Source organism: Oreochromis niloticus, linkage group LG14 (assembly GCF_001858045.2).
Source record: "Oreochromis niloticus isolate F11D_XX linkage group LG14, O_niloticus_UMD_NMBU, whole genome shotgun sequence".
Lineage (NCBI taxonomy): Eukaryota > Metazoa > Chordata > Actinopteri > Cichliformes > Cichlidae > Oreochromis > Oreochromis niloticus.
In genome coordinates, this window is record NC_031979.2 from 1,133,776 (window position 1) to 1,153,871 (window position 20,096).

General features: G+C 44.7%; 1 protein-coding gene and 1 long non-coding RNA gene across 4 annotated transcripts in view; one reads left to right on the top strand and one right to left on the bottom strand.

The window, feature by feature from the left end:
• Positions 1-19,409, bottom strand: part of LOC106096811 (ubiquitin-associated and SH3 domain-containing protein B) — a 45,176-nt gene extending 25,767 nt beyond the window's left edge. For 2 of the 3 annotated variants that reach the window (XM_013265628.3, XM_025898141.1), the window contains exons 1-5: positions 19,271-19,409; positions 18,581-18,649; positions 18,439-18,502; positions 18,285-18,356; positions 15,463-16,606 (exon numbers count right to left, since the gene is read on the bottom strand). In XM_013265628.3, coding sequence (XP_013121082.1) covers positions 15,463-15,590 — 128 coding nt within the window. In that variant the 5' untranslated portion in view covers positions 15,591-16,606; positions 18,285-18,356; positions 18,439-18,502; positions 18,581-18,649; positions 19,271-19,409. The other variant, XM_013265627.3, reaches the window with a different exon arrangement.
• Positions 4,141-5,736, top strand: LOC106096812 (uncharacterized). Its single transcript, XR_001223168.3, has 2 exons — positions 4,141-4,688; positions 4,835-5,736. It is a non-coding gene; the product is annotated as an uncharacterized LOC106096812 (long non-coding RNA).
• Positions 19,410-20,096: the final 687 nt, after the last annotated feature.

Sequence of the window (20,096 nt, forward strand, 5' to 3'; positions counted from 1 at the left end):
TCAATAAAGATGTGGTTTGAACACCATTAAAATAGTTTCTGAGGGTAGCTGCACAGGCAGAGAGCAGCGCCGCTAACCTCTGTTAGCAGGACAGAAACCGTAAAGAGTCGAGGTTGGCCTTTCAAATTCCAGGTAAAGAGACAGATGTGAAGCCGACACCTGAACAAAGATCTGTGAGTTTTCTGTTATTTAAAAGAATACGACGAAGGCAAACACTGCGCTGCCAGCACAGCCACTTGTCCCTCACAGTGTGTGGATGGCCCACAGAGGCCCTCCTTCTGTTGTCTGAGCCTTAATGTGTTTTGCCTGCTTCCACTGACTAATGCAGCTCTGATACCACCGACTGCTGTGACGCATGTTCCCCTGCACGCCAGCAGCAGACGCCATGACAGAGCTGTTCCTCTGCCTTCGTGTTCACCGTGATGTTTTATTGACTCTCTTTTTTTTAGCTGGAAACTTTCAGCCATCGCTGTGAGTCTGATTAAACTCATGAACAGGCTTCACTGCAATAATCAAACTCTCTGTTGGTCTCACGCAATTTATCATCCATCCAGAATATACATCCACCACAAATGAGCCCACCCATGTGAAAGGAAACACACATGCATACAGACACACACACACACCACCCACTCGCAGCAAGCCTCATTCAGCTGAGCCGTCCTGTCACTGTGGGAAATCCCATGGCTCTGTGTCCTCTGGCTGCATGCATCCTCACACTTCCTGTTTACAAATCTGACAATACACACATTTTCAGAGAGGCCCACATGCAAGTGACCACACGCAATTACTGCAGATGCATGACCGTGGCAGCGAGGGGTACATACACATGAAACAGATACACGAGGCCAGCCGCTGCAGTGTCCGCAAAGGTAAAACCACATGACTGGGTTCCCTTTGCCTATTGTATTTTACACACACACACACACACACACACACACACACACACAGTTATGCCTTTCAACCTTAACACAGCTTGCGGCTGCATTTGACCAGAGCTGTAAGCACTTTGATCTCTCAGAGTAAGGGGTTAGGGTAAAGCCTCCAGCTCGGGGAGCATTTATGTAGCGCTACACTAAGCTGATACTAGCCTCTTTGAATTTCACCTTGAAGGGTGAAGGATTAAAGCACCACCTTCTAATAAGGCACAGTTTTACAGGGTGGAGGTTTGATTCATTAGAACTGTAAGCAGAGTGTGTCCAGGGTCTCTCCCACAGAGCCCCCTCCTCCTCACCCTGGGGCTGAGCACCTTGTCTTTGGCCTCACCGCACACAGAATTCATGCTTATTAATTCACATAATCTCCAACAAAAACTAGAGCGGTCCTAGGTTGCAGATATTGCTTTGGCCGTTCTGCTCCTCCAGCTCGGTGCGATTAGCGCTTTATATTCATGAGCTGGTTGGTAGCAGCCTTTCAGTAACATCAGATAACGTGCTCTATCGAAATCTGATTTCATAATCTGATGAAACAAGACATTTTCTATTTTTGGTTGGTTGGTTTTGTAGAACTAGTGCTGTGTGTCAACATGTAGTTTTAACATGTTGCTGGTGACCTGTGTGCAGATGTAATCATATGACAAAGCTCTGGTCCTACTTTTCTGTCTGTTCTACAAACACAACAATGCTAACATGTAAAAGTTGTGATTCTCTCTCCACACCCGCACTGCGTCCGTCAGCTCAGTTTATGTTGTTTCCCTTCCACGTCTCATGCAGGTGGAAAAGGGTCATTCGAGCATATATATGTGAACTTTTCACTAAACTGCGTCCCTGCTTCAAATACAGCAGAGTGTGTGTTCAGCACGTCTGTGCGGTGGTGACTTGCTGGTTTTTCCAGGGTAGCTCTAAGCTGTGTAAGTAGCTCTGGTTTTTATTGGCAGAAGTGTGCGTTTGTTCTCTCAGACTGTGTTGCTATAATGAGCCAGCATTGTGCTGCGTGTAGCGGACGGGGATACAAACTTCCGTCCTCACAATAATAGAACCGATAATTGTTTTCCTGTGTTACTGTACATTGTTCCAGGGAGTCTGCAGCTACACAGAGCTCACAAACTGTTTACTCGAGCACAGTGCAAACCATCACAAACCATGTGCTGCTTTAAATATGTACTTTATTTTTTCCACAGCTCTGTTTGATTGACAGCTTTACAGCTACATGAAAACACTCTTTCCAGCTGGGACAACGCTCGCACACTACGACCATAAATCTTTGTGAACAAATGAAACTACGAGTGCATTCAGACTCTGCAGGACTGAGCACAGAAATGTTTATCACGTTACATGACGAGACACACACAGACCTTCCAAGCAACACAAGAACATGCAGGAAAATTGTTGCACATGCTTGATTCGTAGCTAGCTAACTACAAGGTTAGCCAGCTATGACACACACACACACACACACACACACACACACACACACACAGTGTCTAGCTAGCTCTGATCCAAGTAAGTTAATGAAAGAGCAGGATGGATGTTGACGCGTCACAGGTTAGGGCTGCAGTTTGTAGCTAAGAGAAGGCAAACAGGAGGAAATCATTACAGGCTTCTGACATTATGATTAACCTGAATAACTACTTCATGTGTTTATCAGTAAAAGTGGAGATATTCTCAACAACAACAGCCCTGCGGGTATCTAAACCAGCAGTAATTGTGCATTCTTGTATCGCTGTCTGTTGAAGCCCACAGGTGTTTCGCCCTTGTTCCACAGAGGCTGAGCGGCTCTGCTCTGCAGTGATGCGAGCTCTGCTGTCTGTAGAGCCGACTCTAATGCACTCAGTGATAGGAGACTCGGCCTGCGTGTTATTAACAGTTTGTCCAACAACTCGTTTTCTGTGCTGTTTGTCATCCAGGCTCATTAATGCTAATTGGGCCGTGCTGGAGAGAGACGAGACACGTTGGAGCCGCCACTCATTGATTTGACTCCAGATACGCACCCACATTCATACACTGATAAATTAGTTCACACTCACCCACAGATGCTAATGGAAAGAAAAATCTCACTCATATTTCACTGTTCAAAGCTGGGCATTGAGCTAACAGGAAGTCTTCTTACTGATCCTAATCACAGGCTCACTTCTCTTATAACAGTAAGATCTACTGACCTTCTGTGCTTGTATTTAAGACACACAATAGAAAATATACAATGAAAAGAAAAGGTCATAAAACTGAGTTTGTGCTCATTTTCAAAGCTTTGATTAAACTTTTCTTGTCCAGTTCGGGGCAGGAGATCAGCCCACGTTTTACTTCTTTTATGTTTAGACTTGTACTTATTTAGAGTCATGTTTCGAGTTCATGTGCACATCTGAGGAACAAGCATAGTTTTTAATGGTGTATTAAATAACACTGTTTACATTTGACAAATAAATAACAGAGCAACCCAAAATCACTTTACTTTGGTTTTCCTCTTTTTAAGACTGACTTTTATCACTTTTGTTTATCCAGTTTACTTACATGAGGTAAAAAAAAAAAAAATACATCCATTAAACAGAAAAAGGAAGTTTTATGTTGCACGTCAAAAATAATCTCCCCCTCTTAAATAATTCACAGTCAAATCTCCGTCCGTGATGAACTCCATATTCCTGCTAACATTGATCTTATCTCTCCAACAGCTAAAGGCCGAGCTCTCACACAAGATGCAGCTCATATGATGACTATAAAAAATTAAAAGGTGTGGAGCTAACATTTCTTCTAAACGATAGAAATACAGATGTTAGATGTGTGCTATCACTGACACGGGCGAAGATCAGAGAAACAAAAAATGAATAATTTGTTCTACGACTCATCCCTGGAGAGAAGAGTCCACAGAACAATATATATATGAGCAAAAGCATCTCACAGCAAGAGAAGATACAGAGCTGTGGGTGTGGCGGTGTGAGCTGGAAGCTCAAAGGAAATATACCATCGTGCACAGAAAGAGCCGTCACTGCACTCACGGCATCAGACGGCGTTCCTCCCCAACAACAAAGCTGAATTCTGAAACGAAATACGCTTTTGTAAAATGTAATCCTAAATATGACAATAAGAGAATGAAATGAAACCTCATTCATATAACGGCTCTTTTTTTTTTTCTTAGTAATATTGGACATATTGGCCCTCTATACATCATATTTTCATTTAGAATTGAAAACGCGTTCTTGCAAAAATGTTACAAACCGACGCAGCTTTATTTCTGAAATGATTCCAAACTGAAAATAGAAAAACAGATCCGTTATCTCGTGTAGACTGAAAATGTTCACTGGGAAGTTTGAGCTTCAGCAGGCGAAGCTTCCTGCAAATAGCTCCAAATCTGTGAAAATGTACATTCAGTACATCAGTGTTTCAGAAGCAGCTGGATCTTACTGGTGGACACGTGTTTCAGTCACGGCTCAGTTTAGTCGGGTTGGTTGGTCACGCCCACAGAAATGATGCCTGATGGACAGCGGCTGAACTTAAAATCACATCGTGTGCATTATTAAATAACTGAGTCAGGGATCACTTCCTCTGTGCTATGATACCGCGTCTCATTATTGATGCTCTTGCAGCATTTGGATCCACAATCTGGGCTGAAGATGAGATATCACCTAACATTAGACCTGCAGCGGCGTGGGGCTGCGCCGCTTCTCTGCATGAGTCCGGTCTGAGACAGCAGCCTGCTCTCCTCACGCTCTTTGCTCGGCTGTATTTGGCTGCGTTGGCCGACGAAGCTTAGCTGTGGTAAAAACTAATGAAGATTTTCAAATTGAAGATGAGACCCTGCTTCGGTCTGAATTTCACACAAGTACAATTGATGTTTACTGCGAAACACTCATTACATCCAAGCCTATAATTAAATGTATCATCAAATCTATTTTCTTCCCCAGTCATTTCAATCCAGTCATCCAGGAGGATTAGTGGAGCTCAGCAGGGGGAGAACAGAGCAGGAAGCTGCTCCAACGCGAGCAACTTCCTGTCGTTTCTCAGCGCCGAGAACGCGCGGGGCAGACGGCAGGCGCTGGAGGACGCTGGCTGCTGGAGCCTCTCCAGACGCTGCTTTGGCAAAGCTACTGCGAGCGCAGATGGCTCGGTCGTCAACGAGCACACGCAGCACGACAACACAAACACGTAAAAGCCCCTGACAGCAGATGACACACGAGCACACGCACGCAGCAGCGCACAGCCCCCACACACTGAAACGTGTGAATGAACACTGCCGCACACACAGCGTCCACATCAAATTGGGCATGAGACTAAATGCTACATCAAATCTACTTTAATTCCTGATCCCTTCAACCCTGGAGTGGCCTGCTTTACGGGACCAAAATAAAAACAGCAACTGTGTTCACAGATTAGTTTTGGGTGCTTGTGTTTGTGGTCACGAGAGAGGCTCTCTGACCGAGGCAGAAGCACCACGGGCCGACAACGCTTCCGTCTTTCACTCCCTACCTGCGCTCGCCAGCGCTGCAAATGAAAGCACAAACCAGTGAAAGCCCACTCTGGCATGGGTTATGAATTTTGAGCTTACAGTCCAAAACTGAGAAAGAGATGCTATGCTCGTGAGCAGCAGCAATGAGGCCTGTTCTCAGTAATGACGGTTTGGATACAGCTCCTGAAAGATGCTGCTGTCAGCACTCAAAGCTGTGAAAGAGGTCGGTTATCATCACAGGTCAGAACACTAAGAGAGAGAAATAACACGTCAAACCAGCCGTCAGACTGGATGCTGTGAAGATTTTCTGTGTCTGCCCAAAGGCCCAAACCTCTGCATGCAACAGCTCAGGTTGATCCTTTGGTTGCCATCTAGAGGAAGTAGAAGGTTTACCACTGCTGACTCTGCAAACACATGATTAATGGTTGCCTCCAGTGGTTTTTCATCCGCTCTCAGTGCTGTGCGACAGAGATGAGTCTGTTATGGGCTTATCCGTGCAGGTCCTGAGCCACGAGAATCCACTGCCACCTGGGACTCTCATTCACCCTGACAACACTCATGTGGTCAGCAGGAACAGAGAGCTGTCCCTGTGTGACACGCGTCACAGTCAATTAACAATAACCCCCCCCGTTTGGTTGGTTTGGTTTTGGGTGAATATGTGCAGAAAATATTGTGTTATGGAACAACTCCTTTTCTTAAATGAAACTAAAATAATGAGGCTCCTGGGGTTAAAACAACTCGACAGAAGTCGTTCTGCTCGGTAACCTGTTCTCCATCTGCTGCAGGTTCTGGTTTAAAACTGATCCCACCACAGCTGAATGAGCTGGTCAGCAAGAAAACACCAGCGTCTCACTTCTTCTTTCAAAGTATGAGCAAATGGATTATTTAGAATAAAGCTGATCATGGATATCATTATTATTATTATTATTATTATTATTATTATTATTATAAGAGAAAAAGGCTAAAATATGGGGCCACATATAATTGTGTGGCCATTAACATGTTTGGGTAACTCTGCATGTGGGAAACACTGTTCTACCTTATTTAACTGTAAAAGAAGAAATGTTGAATGAGTCAAAAAGGCAATGAGTCATTTATCCATCTGAGGTTTGCCTTCACACTTGGTTTGGAACATAGTGAGATTCTGCTATTACTAAGCACACCAGAGTATTGCCTTCAGAGGTGTGAAACTAGCGCACAGGAGAAAACCTTAGCAGTATTGTTTTTGGTCATCAGTCAGCTGGAGGGAAACCCGAGCCTGCATGTACACAAACCTACACTGTAATGCTCTTTCAGATCATCAGACGGTGCGTTTTAAATTTGGGGGAATCCCAGCAGTTTGAAAGTCTAAACTGAAGGTCATGGCAGCTCTGAAATATGAGATCATCCATGTAGACGGGTCACTCGGTTCAACAACCAAAACAATCACTCTGCTAGGAACTCATTATGTCTCTGTACTAATGAACAGCACAGCTATTAAACTGACATAAAAACAATGTGAGGCTGCAGTCGTGCCATGAATGTATGCTAACAACATCGAGCTGTGAATACCAGCCGCTGCACTCAGCACGTCGGCCTCCAGTTGAATAACGACAAGATAAGTGTTAAAGCCATGGCGACCAGATCATGAACGCAGAAGCAGATCGCAGCATCACAAAGACAGCAGTCATATTTTCTTCTCATGGTTCAAAATCAAACTGAACAGTTTCAGATTATCTGCCTGCTCTGCTTGTTTCACCCGTGCACATGTAACGGGTGTATTAAAAAATTATTTATATTTCACCAAAGATCCATCCTGTAGTGTTATTTTGCTCTGTCAGTATTGGTTATGTATATATGTTTATTTATATATATTTATTTTCTGTATTTATATTTTGGGAGCTTTTATTTTGTTTGTGTGACCTTCCCACGAAGTCACTTCCTGTAGCTGCGCGCTATTTTCCTCAGTCAGTCGCCTAGAGGCCCGGCCGAGGAGAGGTGGGCGTATGCTAGTGTTCTCGGTTACAGAGCGAATAAACACGGCAACTAAAAGTAATTCAAACACTGCTCGTTCCCTTTGTGCATTTTGTCTCACAGTTCTGTTCGATGTTTTAGTGTGAATTGTTGTTTCTCTGTCAAGTACAGCACTTTATTGTAACATGCTAAGTTAGTCTCAGGTTAGGGCATCGAAGCATGCAGGTGGTTTCTCATGAGGTCTGCCATTCTTCTCTCTCCCTTGAAGGTGTCGTGCAGAAGCCCAGTAAAATGAAGATGCTGTACTGATTTATTTTTATTTTGAACAGTTATGGGAGAATAAATCCACCCCAGCTGGCAAAGTGAGAGTCGACTCCTTTTGTCATTTGCACAACACAACGCAGAGAACTAACAGCAATCAGAGTTTAAGGCCAGACCGGCTACACACACAAAGCACGCGTTAGACCGAGCGGCCTCGCTGCTTGGTCTAACGCGTGCGTGCACATACGTAATAACACCACATATATTATTTGCTCAGATTCTTTTCATTGTTTTCAAAAGTCTTCCATAAAACAGGCAGCCCACCCATCTTCATTTCATTTTCTGCCCTTACAGCCTGCTAACCCAGCCAAGACGGCGGCCACTGCCTCGATCACAGAGCTCAGCAGGATAAGAAATAAACTCCAGAGTGAGACGACGTGAGTGTGTTGCACAACTTTCTTGTGTACACTTGTTTTCACAAACTTCCTCTTGCTAAAAAGTCCGATGATGAGGGGGGAATAATCAGCTCTGAGGTAACATTTGTGACTCCTTGTGTCCTTTTGCCTGTTTCAATACCTTTGACCTGATCCACCCAAGAAGTCTGAAGGAGGCTGAATCGGGGCTCGTCTAGTTTTGCAATCAGTGGGCGGAGCCTGTCACCACAGTTACTACGGACCATCATGAAAAGCATCATCGTCAGAGGCTCTTATGCTGTGCCATCATCAGTGACGACACCGAGAATTTCATTTTGGGACGGACAGGGACAAAACTGGGACAGGGTTAGGGCATTAACCAATAATGTCAGAGCGAGGACAGTGACCAGCAGTACTGCAGTAATGACACCACTGCATGTAGCGTGTCACTAGTCACATGTTTGTGAAAACAGAGATGTGACACAGTGGGTGAGAACAGCATGTGCCCTAAAGTTTAGGCTCGTTAATCGTCACATGCTCGTTCTGATGTAGCCAAACTTGATTTTTATTCTGTAGTTTGTTTATGTTTGCACTTTTACAGATGACTTAACATCTTAGTTTAAATCAACTTTGACAAGTTTGTTAACATTTGATTTTTTTCAGCGGTTAGTTTGTCCAGTTTACTTGGTTGGAACTCACCTTACTCACCTGTGTTCCAGGAACAAAAGGAGGAAGTGCTGCCTCACTTCCTGTCTTTATAGCTTCCTGTTTAGTGGTGATATCACAGGAAGGGACCAGGTAAAGGGGGGGGGGGCGTAATTTAATAAAGTCAGTTTTATTTAGAGTTATATGTATTCTTGTAAACTGTAAAGGCTACACCACAGGTGTGTGTTTCACTGCTGGTAAAAATTCATATCATAGGTGTATGATCATGGCTGTGATGTGTAGTCTTGCCTGTTGAATATTCCATAGGAGAACACTGTGTTTGGAGATGTTGAGTATTTTAGAGGACAAGCTCAGTGTAGCCAAGTGCGCGCGACATTCACTTTGGTTTAAGTTCTGTTTATTTGCACCAAGCTAACTTTGGGTTTTCATCAGAATTTTGGGTCTCCTGATGTTCTTCAGCCACTTTGGCCAAGCTATCTCACAACTGAGAACTTTAATTTTAGGTGTTTCAGGAAATGACACTGTGAGCCAGCACACACACAGGAAACCTGCGCGCTGCCAGCACCAACCTTCAGCAGTGCTAACTGTTACGCTCCTGTAGGATCCCCGTCTGTGTCCGAGGCCGCATTAACACACAGTTTCTGCTTCTACCAGTACAAGCAGTGCAGTCTCATTTTGGAGCTGGCCATTTGCTTGGAGCTCATTTGAAATGCAAAGCGCCCCTCCTCCCCTCCTCCCCCCGGCAGCTGCACTACCTTGAATTTCATAAATCCACAGTGAGATATCTGAGTGGAGACAATGGCCCCATAATCTGATAGTGCTGTCTGCTTCCCTGCTTCCGGACAGCGCTTCAGATGAAGCTTGATATGATGACTGAGCAGGAGTGCTACATGTGCACAGTGATGCACCTCTCCTATTTCAGGAAGGAGGCTGATGTCATTGATGTGACCTTGTTAGACGCTCCTCCGTGTAATGATGACATGTCAGGTACAACACCGGGGATCTCTTTTGGATTTTGTGTTTTCATCTTTAAATACTCCAGAAAAGATGGAGACAAAGGGAACCTTCATATTCATGTGCACTTCAAAGAGAATGACTCAATAATTCATGAGAATTACCGACTTCACTTTGTGGTTCTCTGCAGCGGCTGTGTGCAGTGGGCTAGGACTGGACAATGTGCAGGCCTTTTTTCTTTCCTTCTTTTAAAAGAGCAAATGTGCAACGCTTGAGCTGAGATACACAGAAAACACGTTTCCTCTGCTGACAGCTGGTTTGAAATAACAGAAACATCAGCAGTGTGGAGCAAACACACGGGTGTGGAGGCCGGAATGTACACATTTGTGCGCTGCAGTCCTCAGAAAGACACAACGCAATTTTATGACCAGTAGAACAAATGTGAAAAAACCACATTATCTTCACAGGAAGTGAGTAGGCGTCCATCTGACAGAACATAAGAAGTCAAATTGTTCTTTGTAGGCTGACGGCAGATGCACACCAAGCCACAGTTATATAGGTTACATCCCCTACGTGCACGAGAAAAACCAGAGTCAATCTTAACGTACTGCAGAAAAAACTGATACGTGTGTCCACTGTCTCATTCTTCTCAACAAAACATGTAAATTCCTGTTATTCCTATGAGGAAAAATGCTAACGAGTAAGTCACAGTGTGAGACATGTCAGTGCAGGTTTAAAAGTCATTAACATTATCAAACATCTTTAATTCATTAATTAATGATTTCACGATGCTGATTCCATCATATTAATAACAGAGTACAGAAATTTCCACTTCTATATTTCTCTGCTGTTCATATTATTGGACATAGGGTTTATGAAAAATACATTCTTACATTTGCAGATATAATTTTTATCAGCTGAACAACAGAGGCATGAATGTAACAAAGACACACAGTTACGGCACAGTCAATCTAAACTACTGATGAAATGAACCCAGGATGAAAACGACACGTTAACTTTCAGTCGTCTCAACAAAAAGAAACGTTAGATTCAAGTTTTAGTCACGTGTGAAATTTAATGTCTTACACGACAGCAGCACAGCCGAGTGTGGCTGACTCGCTTAGCTCACAACATTATGACTAAAAACTCTTTAGATTTTTTCTATATAAAAAATATATTTTCACTCCCCCTGAAGACGTTTTTGCCTCCAAAAAAAGAAAATCACTTATTTACTCAAGTCTGCACAGACTCACTGTGTATGTGTGCAGACTAGCAGAGTTTAAAGCCACAGTCTTATTCTGGGCCTTTTAAAGCCCTGCTGCTGATAACTGAGGCCGGCTTGAAGTGCACTGGGCATGAAAGCTAACACATACTGGACTACATTATCACCATCTATCAGCACGTGCCTCTGAATGAATGACAACAGACTTTTCATGTGAAATAACCAAACTGTAACTTTGGTGGCTTCAGATACAGAATCAGAGGATGCTGTTGTCCTTCTGATCGCTCGTGCTGACAGCATCTGTGTTCCTCACTGACACTTTGTTTGCAGCTGATAGTGAGCCAGCTCCTTCTTTACTTCTGTCACCATCCTGAGCCAACATGCTCACATTTCAGACTTTTGTAGTGAAACCAAGCCTGACTTGTTTCGTGTGTAACTGAACATTGCACTAACAGGTAGCTGACACACACGAGCTGTCATTTAAAGAGTTGAAGAGCGGCACCTCGTGACTTCCTGGAAGCCAGTTTCTCTCTGGAGATGAGAAAACCGTACGCGATCGATTCGGTGATTTGGAGTGGACGTACGGGACACGCAGACTAGGTGTCAGTTGATATTTGTCTTTGTGTTATTATTAGTACAGGAACTATGTTTAACATCAGTTTGACATGACGTTATAGGTGGTGATGAGTTTTTCTTTACGTGTCTGTCTTTATGATCGATGACAGAGTTACATTTACTGTCACAGCCTCATTAACATTAGACACCACGCAGCAGCGAGGGACCGTGGTGAACAAGAGTGCCATGCTTTTAAATGTCATGAGAAAGTGAACAAATGAAATAACTGCATTTTTTAAATGTAGCTAACATGGAAATATTAAAGTATTTAAGTGATCAAATTATGTTGGAACAATAAGCAGTTGATTGTGTCGGGATATTGTGATTACATTTTATAATAATGACAGACTTATTAAATCAAAAAAACTTCACATTCGCACAAAGTAGTCGTGATGACTTTTGTGCTGATTTGACACATTTCTGTCAGCTGCTAAACCCAGCGTCTCCCACTGAAAGACCTTGGTTTACATTATGAAGTGCAAATGTTTATGAGGACACTGACATGAGGATCGATATCCAGTAACCTCCTCTCTACTGCGCAGCCACAGCAGATGGATTGAATCTCAACAAAACCGAGATACCCAGATACGTTGTTGAGAATACTGAGTGGGTCGCCTCTTCAGACAGATGAAAGCAGTGGACAGACAGATGGACAGAGAGGGATCAGCAGGCGACCATACGAAGGCCAAAGAGTCACGGCTGATATCACCGGGCTGTGGGAGTGGGTTCTACACCAGCGCTGGCCTGCCTGCAGGGCCTGTCATTGTTTTCTGTGTCCATTCATCAAACCACAGCACACTTCCTCTGACACACAGGATGTGTGACATGTGCCTGGACGAAAGCCTCTCAGAGCTGGAGCACTGTGAGATTTGCTCCAGAATGTAGGTTAAGATGATTTCCCTGCTGTGTGCAGCAGCTTGGCTCTCAGAGGTCGCTTTTTGGAAAATGTTAAACAGGAAGTAAGGTGTGTTAATGAGAACACACGGCCGTGATTCATGGAGTATTCAAAGTGATGATCATGTGACACGGGAAAGAACCAGTCAGCTGACAGTTACTGCTTCATCGTGTACGTGTAAGTCATGAAAAAGCCTGAGCTACGTTCTTTAACTGACAAGGAAACAAACAGGAAAAGCAAACATCTGCTGCCTTTATTGGTTTAAAGTATGAATATTAATTCAGTTTCAGTCATTGTTCGACAGTTTCTGCTTTTCCAGACATCACAAACCTCTAACCTCCCCGACACTAAACTGCAAACGTTTGTAGATGTGGAACGAAACAAGAAATGTGAAGATGACAAGAAACGTCATGGAGAAGATCTTTTCTGTTTTCTAACATTTTATAGATAAAACAACAGATCACAATAAAAATCAGCTGCTGCCCTTGCCGCTGTGTTATACGTAGGAGTGTGGTGCTTTTTCAGACCGCAGCCCATTCAGCATTCTTTGTTTCCTCAGAAGGAAGTAAGCACTAACAACAACACATCAGATAAACGGTGATGAAACCACTGGCACACTGTTAGCACCGGCTTCTTCTGATATCACCATCAATATTATCCTAGAATTTGAAAACGAGTGCATCCATAATTATGTTCTAACCAGTGCTGGTGAGTACGGTACAATGCTCCGGTGGTCGCCATCGTTTCCTTGTCCAGACTACAGCACTGGCTCTCCTCTGTGCTCTCCAGCTCGGCTCCAAACAGTTTTACTCTGTTTGTGACAACTGTCTTGGTTTCCTGACCACACAATCATTATTTTGGGCTGCATCAGGCAGCTGTTTCTAAAACGTTCTCAGAAACCAGCTGTACAATCGCTGCCCAGCCGCAGGACATCAGCCATGTAAGCCGGCAGACTAGCTTCACTAGAAACGGAACAAAGTCTGCGAGCGCTACATGCTTCTGTCTCCTCACGTCACAAACCAAACACAGCCTCCTAATGCGGCGGCCTGCGCCCATAGTAAACTTCCATCTCTTCCTCTGACATGTCGTTGCTGCTGCCGAGCCAAACACCCACCCACGGGCTCCTGCAGGATATTCAGTCATCACTCCCCAATTTGTGTGGGTATATTTGAGTGGAGAGATCAGCTCTGAGCCTACAGGCCAAACTAGAGCTTGCTGCTGACTTTTCCAGTTCAGTACTGACTACATTTTGCGCTTGCTAACGTATTTGCTGTATCCACTTTAAAAGAGGACTCTATACAAGCGTTGAGCTTTCTGCTGAAACCTGCACAAATAATCCAGTGAGCAAACATCAGTGCATGTAAGCCAAGTCAGCTGACAACCAGGGCTGTCCAGGCCCACACCAGATCTTTGAGGACAGTCCATTCAAATACTAAAAACCTGCTGATATGCACGGCCGTGTGGACATGCTTGGTTTGAAATTCACAGTGGGTGGCGATCACTGTAACTACACCAGGTGATTCAGTGAGGTGCTGCTCTGCTGCAGACGGTACTGAGAGGATGTTGGGACAATCTAAATGATCTCAATCATATTGTTCTTCTGACAAGAGTTTCCCTACCAGCTAACATCGGACAGGTACAAATAGATCCATGACAGGCCGCTTGTAGGGCAAATGGAAAACATGGACAAAGCTTCCAGGTCTGAAAAATGAAACAAACAACTGAAACCACATTTCTCCTAAAGGCCGGCAGGGCCGACTCATCCAGCAGCGTAAAGCTTTGCTTGTACAAACAGCTTGACTAGTTTCAAGTCTCATTAATGCATCATGATCTTCACGTAGTTTAAAAGTGTCTGTTAGTGTGAAACAGGACAATAACCTGACAGGCTGCTACAATATGAGGTTTGGTTTCACAGGCAGATCCACCTCGCACTCTTCATATCTGGTTTCAAAAAAGTTGAGACGTTGATGGTAAAAACGCTCAGATCGATGCTTCAAAACCAGAACTTCACAAACCAAACAGTGACTACATCCACCTTCAGTTATTCAGGTATGTCGGAGCTGCTGACACGACGCATCGTTTAAACTCAGGTCTACTGTATGTGTGACATATTGTTATATGTATATATATATGTATATACAGACTGTGTGCCCACACCACTGACACAGTGTCTGTTCAGTCAGTAATGCTTTAAGACCTCACAGTTTGACAAATCACCCGAGTCCCCTGGTCTGTTTATTTAATTCTTACTTATATTCTATCAGCGAAAATCAGCATACAGCAGGGTTGTGTTTACAGTGAGTGCCTGCAGCCGACAGGACAGACGTGAACCCGCTGATCTCGCCAAGTCAAAGACAGTCCCTCCATTCAGTAAGGGCCCAGGACACAGGGTGATCCATATGACCCCTCCACACACACACACACACACACACACACACACACACACACACACAGTGCTTCATCACTTCAGAGGACGCTGAATACACTCACATTCATTTCCTGCACATCCAGCTCGACCTACCCATACTGTTAACCTAACCTTCACCAAAATCATCTTCAGTGTGGATTATTTAGCTCATGGGGACTTCATTTAGATCCCCAAAGAGCGGGAGGTCCACACAGTGTGACTGCCTAAACAGATTACTGTGACTAACACACACACACAGCCATGACTCCTGACTCCAGTTTTCTGAACAGTTGACATATGAAACATGACGAAGTGACCATAGAAAACCTCAGAAATAATTCAACTTCTAGTGTCTGTACTTAGTGGCACAGCTGAGAGCTGCGATTTAAACACCATCCACTCATCCTTCATGCTGACCTCTGTTCATTATGATTCGCTCCACTTGGCTCATGTTCTTCACTCAGTCACGCTCAGTGGACATTATATAAATTTATATTTATATTTCATACATGTACGGGAAACGGGAGAGCAGCTAGCGGCTGAGAGTGAGGCGGTGCGGGGAGCGCGCTGATGCCGTTTGACCGGTCCGCGCACCGTCACGGTGCTCACGGCTCTCTGGACCGCCTGCTGTGACTCTCATGTAATCCTCCAGCGGACACACAAACATGCAGACATGTACCCGCACACACGGGCTACTTACGCCCTTGGTCTGGGGAAGCCCATGGACAGCAGCACGTCCAGGCTGGAGCTGCATTTCATCGAGCCCGCTCGGTTCTGCCGGAGCCTCCGAGGGAGGATTTTGCTGTAGAGGTCTTCTTTAGCAGCCATGTTCAACCGGCCTCACTCAGCCCACTGCAGTCTGACTCAGTCCAGCACTTCACCTCCGGCTAGTCCATGAGCCTCAGCTGGGTCCGCATGAGTGGAGAGATAACGGCAACTGCACGGCAGAGAGAGCAGCGCTGTGCGGCCAGGCAGAGCCCGCTACTCCGCCCACTGGAGGAAGCAGCACAGCGCGGCTCACCCACCGACACTGGCGACTTTATTATTGCGTGAAACACAGACACGACCCGCTGTGGAAGCTGCCTTTATTATGTGTAAAAATACAGTTTGATTATGTAGGACAGCAGTGCATCACGTTTCCACGGCTGCACATGAAAGCAGAGCAGCAGCGGGGCCGTTAGTGCTGGGCGGCACTGACAGGCTCCAAACCGGCAGCACAGACACAGTTTCATATAAAACGATTGTTCTGTAAAGGACTGAAAACACATCAGACACATTATAATACTAGATACAAACTGTTGGTTCATTCATCACTTTATTTTCCTCATTATTATGAACACTTTCAGTTGGCAGTACTACAGTCTGACCTGCTGTAGCTACCGTCACAAACATGGATATATTAGGACATTGAAAATGATTTTATTGCACTTCTGGCACATTTTGAATTCTATGAAATACAAAATTATTAAAATGCATAAAGGCCATCTAAACTATATTAAAAAAATGCTTCCTTTTATTTCTGGGAGGAGGGCGGTCCATCCGGTAAAATCCTGAACAAACTATCAGTAAGTGGAGATTATAACTTATTGTTTCCTTCATCTAACTCATCAGGAGCTTTGTTCTCCACTGTAGTGATTCAGTCTTTGAAACGACACTGGAGCTCTTTCAGGCACGTGCAAGGCCACACTGTGCCACGGCCGTGAGTTGGCCCCGAGTGAGGCGACCGAGTCGTGTGGAGATGTGTGAGGTTAGTGTTGGCCACCGACAGCGCTGGCAGATGGGTTATATGGTGAGATGACACAGAACACACAGCCTGCCTCCTGGAAAGCTTGCCTCATCTCCACCTAGCGGGCCAAACACAGACTGCATCAGAGGGAAACAGAGGGGCTCCACACACACAAATCAAACACACCCCAGCAACACAAGTGATCTAAGATGTACATACACTACCATGCAGGGTAACCATCCCTCCAACCATGCTGTTCATTAATGACTGTGACTGAATAACCTATCACAGAAACCAGACAGTATTATTTGTTGTCATTTTATAATTAGTCCTGTTGCTGTTAATGAATAAATCCTGTTGATATCTACAGTGACACAGACTGGTCACCATGTTAGGAATGACAGGATGGAAATGAAAATCATCAGTCTGCAGACGGCTGAATAAAAAAACCCCTGAAACCAAAGTGAATGATGCTGGAGACGAGTTTGTTTTACTGAAATGCAGCAACTCAGAATGATGCGCAGCAGTTTGTGTGACCTCCGTGTCTGCATGCCTGATCCTGGAGGATCTCCTCCCACATCTGGGATCTCTGGGTTGCCGTCTTAGGGAAAATACTGGTTTGCTGCTAGTGTCTCAGCCTCCCAGTAGATGCACTGATGGTATAAATCTTATAGTGTTTTTCAGAAACACCGACCTCTGACCTTTAGATCAAGGTCACTGGCAGAAGCCAATATGAAGGCGATATGAGCAGAGAGCAGAAACATGCTGAGGCCGAGTTAGCTCAGTGACAGACTCACAAACTCATGTCTGCAGTTTGATTTTGTTAAACACGAACACAATGAGAGCAGCACTGCTGCCACGTGTGCACAGACAGAGAGGACCCATGTGTTTGTTTGGTCAATGAAAGGCTTCAGTCAACGGTGAGTTTGCAGTTTTGTCTTTTTATACAATATCTGAAATGTAAACAAACTAACTAACAGTACACTTCAGGAAATATTTGCAGCTGTTTTCTTGTTTGTTTGTTTTGTACTACTTGAACACTAAAGTGGCCCTCAGCTCATTTAGTGTTAGCTGCTGTAGATGGATAGTTTCTAAATATTTGGAAAAATCATGTTAAACACTCTTTCTACATCATTTAGTTGGAAAGAGAAGAGAAGAGAGTGGGGAAGGTTTCAGTGAATCAAACCTCACATCCACCGACACTCAGTCCACCCAGTAAGAGCACAGAGTGGCAGAGACAGTACACATGATTTGCTGAGACTCATGGCTCTAACTACAGCTCATTCTCTGATCACATCTCACTAACTAAGGTTTCCCATTTGCCTCCAACCTTTGAGTATATCTATTTCAAAGGTGCTCTTCACCTTAGAGTCAGTATTTTTTGCTCTGGTTAAAAAAAATCCCTCAATAGTTTTGGTGGAGTCGCCTGAGGACAGTTGCAAAGCTCCACATGTGGAACAAGAACAAAACATAGCTCTGGATTTTTGTTCACTAGTTAGTGAGTTAGCTACTTAGCTCTCCACTGGAGCCAAAGCCACCAATTTACTGTGCAGCGAGTTAAATAATCAAGACGATGAAATACCAAGATTAACACGAAGCTCCAAACCAGAGTTATTAACCATCACATTTACACTTAGTTTTACATTTCTGGGTTAAACTGAGTTTAGTTTTGGTTACATTGAGGTTTAACAGTTCACTGATGTTAGTTTGAGTTTTTACTATTTCCCAGGGAGGCATTTGTCACATGTAAAAGTTTCACAGAGTCCTACAGAGACCTCCACACAGCGCGCTCTTACCAGCCTCGCCTGGTCCAGGCACAGACCCACCACCGCCCCCCCACTGCCGGGTAACTTCACTGCCGATCCAAACTGCAAGAACCAGCGCAGACTTTATGAATGCACGGACACAGAAACACAGCCTGATGCAGCCGGGTCTTTAAACTCCACCCACCTGCCTCGCCAGCTGAACCATCTTGAGATTCCCAGGGCCGAGACAGTCATCAGTGTAAATCGACCTGTGGACAGAGGGCTAATGTTAGCTGTGAATACAGCGAGTGTAGAATGCATGCCTCAAATCAAAACGTGTCGTTTACCGGCGCAGCTCCAAGTTCTGGTCCATCAGCTGAGCCAGGCGGCTCCAGTCTTTGTCCCGGAAAGCCGTCCTGTGGGAGGAAGTCACGTGACACCAAACTCTATATTAAAATGCTGTGAATGGCACAAACTGGCATGGGTACATTAGTGCCAGCAGAGGAGGAGGAAATAAAGCAGCCAGAGCCTGAACTTTCACGGGTAACACACTGCGGAGCGGTCGGATCACCATGGCAACCGCGCTGACCCCGTATATGCTGGTTTTCATCTTCATGCTGTGAGTATTTGGGTGTGTGTGTGTGTGTGTGTGTCCTCGTCAGGTTCATCCTGCTGAATAATAATTATGAGACATTTTACAGAGAAACGCAAAGATAAGGTAATAAGTTACTTTCTCCTGGGAGTAATTAAGTAACGTACTGCAATACTTCAGAGAAATGTAGTAAGTATAATATGTGCAATGAGCCCAACACTGATGACCACACAGCGTGTCTTTGACGTGTTGCTAAGCGACGGCGGTGCCTCTCAAAGCAGAGCCAATGAGAACCCAGTGGAACCGATATGGAATCAGACTGATATGGATACATCGTAGTAACCAGAGACTTTAATGAGACAGTTAAAATTGTTGAAATTGAACAGCGATGCATGAAAACGCTGTGACTGCAGGAGCTGCAGAGTACCAGCCTCCGTGAACTAACCTGGCCTGATCAGTCAGCTCCGCAAATCTCCTCATGGCTTCAATGACCAGCGGCTCCTCTGCAGGACGACACAAAACACAGAAGCAGTCTACTGGATGCACTGGTGTGCGTTTGTGTTTACTGGCAAACACGCTTTCAGTTTAAAACAATCCCATTTACCTTATACTGTAACAGGGCGGCCCTTAGCGGCTGGAAACACAGTGAGATGGACCAAGGCAAGTGTAGTGGAACAAAAAGTATTTATTTGCCATACAGCTCTCCTTACAACAATTCACTCATCAAGCTTCTTCACAGCACAATCAACCCTCTCTAATGACAACCGGCAGCCATAAATATGTTTAGCTGTCACCGACTAAACCATTATTCCACTCTCAGGTAAATTCTTAAATCCCAGCCTTCCATCACAGTATATAATATATCAATCTGAATAAATAAATACATAAATGAAAGGAGGAGGAGTGGACGCTGGCGCGTTGGGCTGCCGCTGCTCCCCTCTGTATACATCTATACTTACTGCTTAGTATAGTTACAAAAGTTTGTTTGTTTTGTTCTCTGAATCTACTGTCTCCCAGGTAAAGTGCTTCCCTGCCTGACCTGTTTGGCCGGTGTGCTTTGGACACATTTACTGTCAGCTGTTAGCACCAGCTGTCAGCACCAGCTGCTAGCCGCTGCGCTGTCTTCGGATAGCCGGTATCACATCATGACTACTGCTAAGTTGCTGCTCTTCCGGGCTCTTCTTGCTGGGTTTGTTCTGCAGTCCATACTCCGGCCCGTCTCCTCCACGCTGAGGTACTCGACATCAGAGCTACTCTTCCTGTGCTTCCAG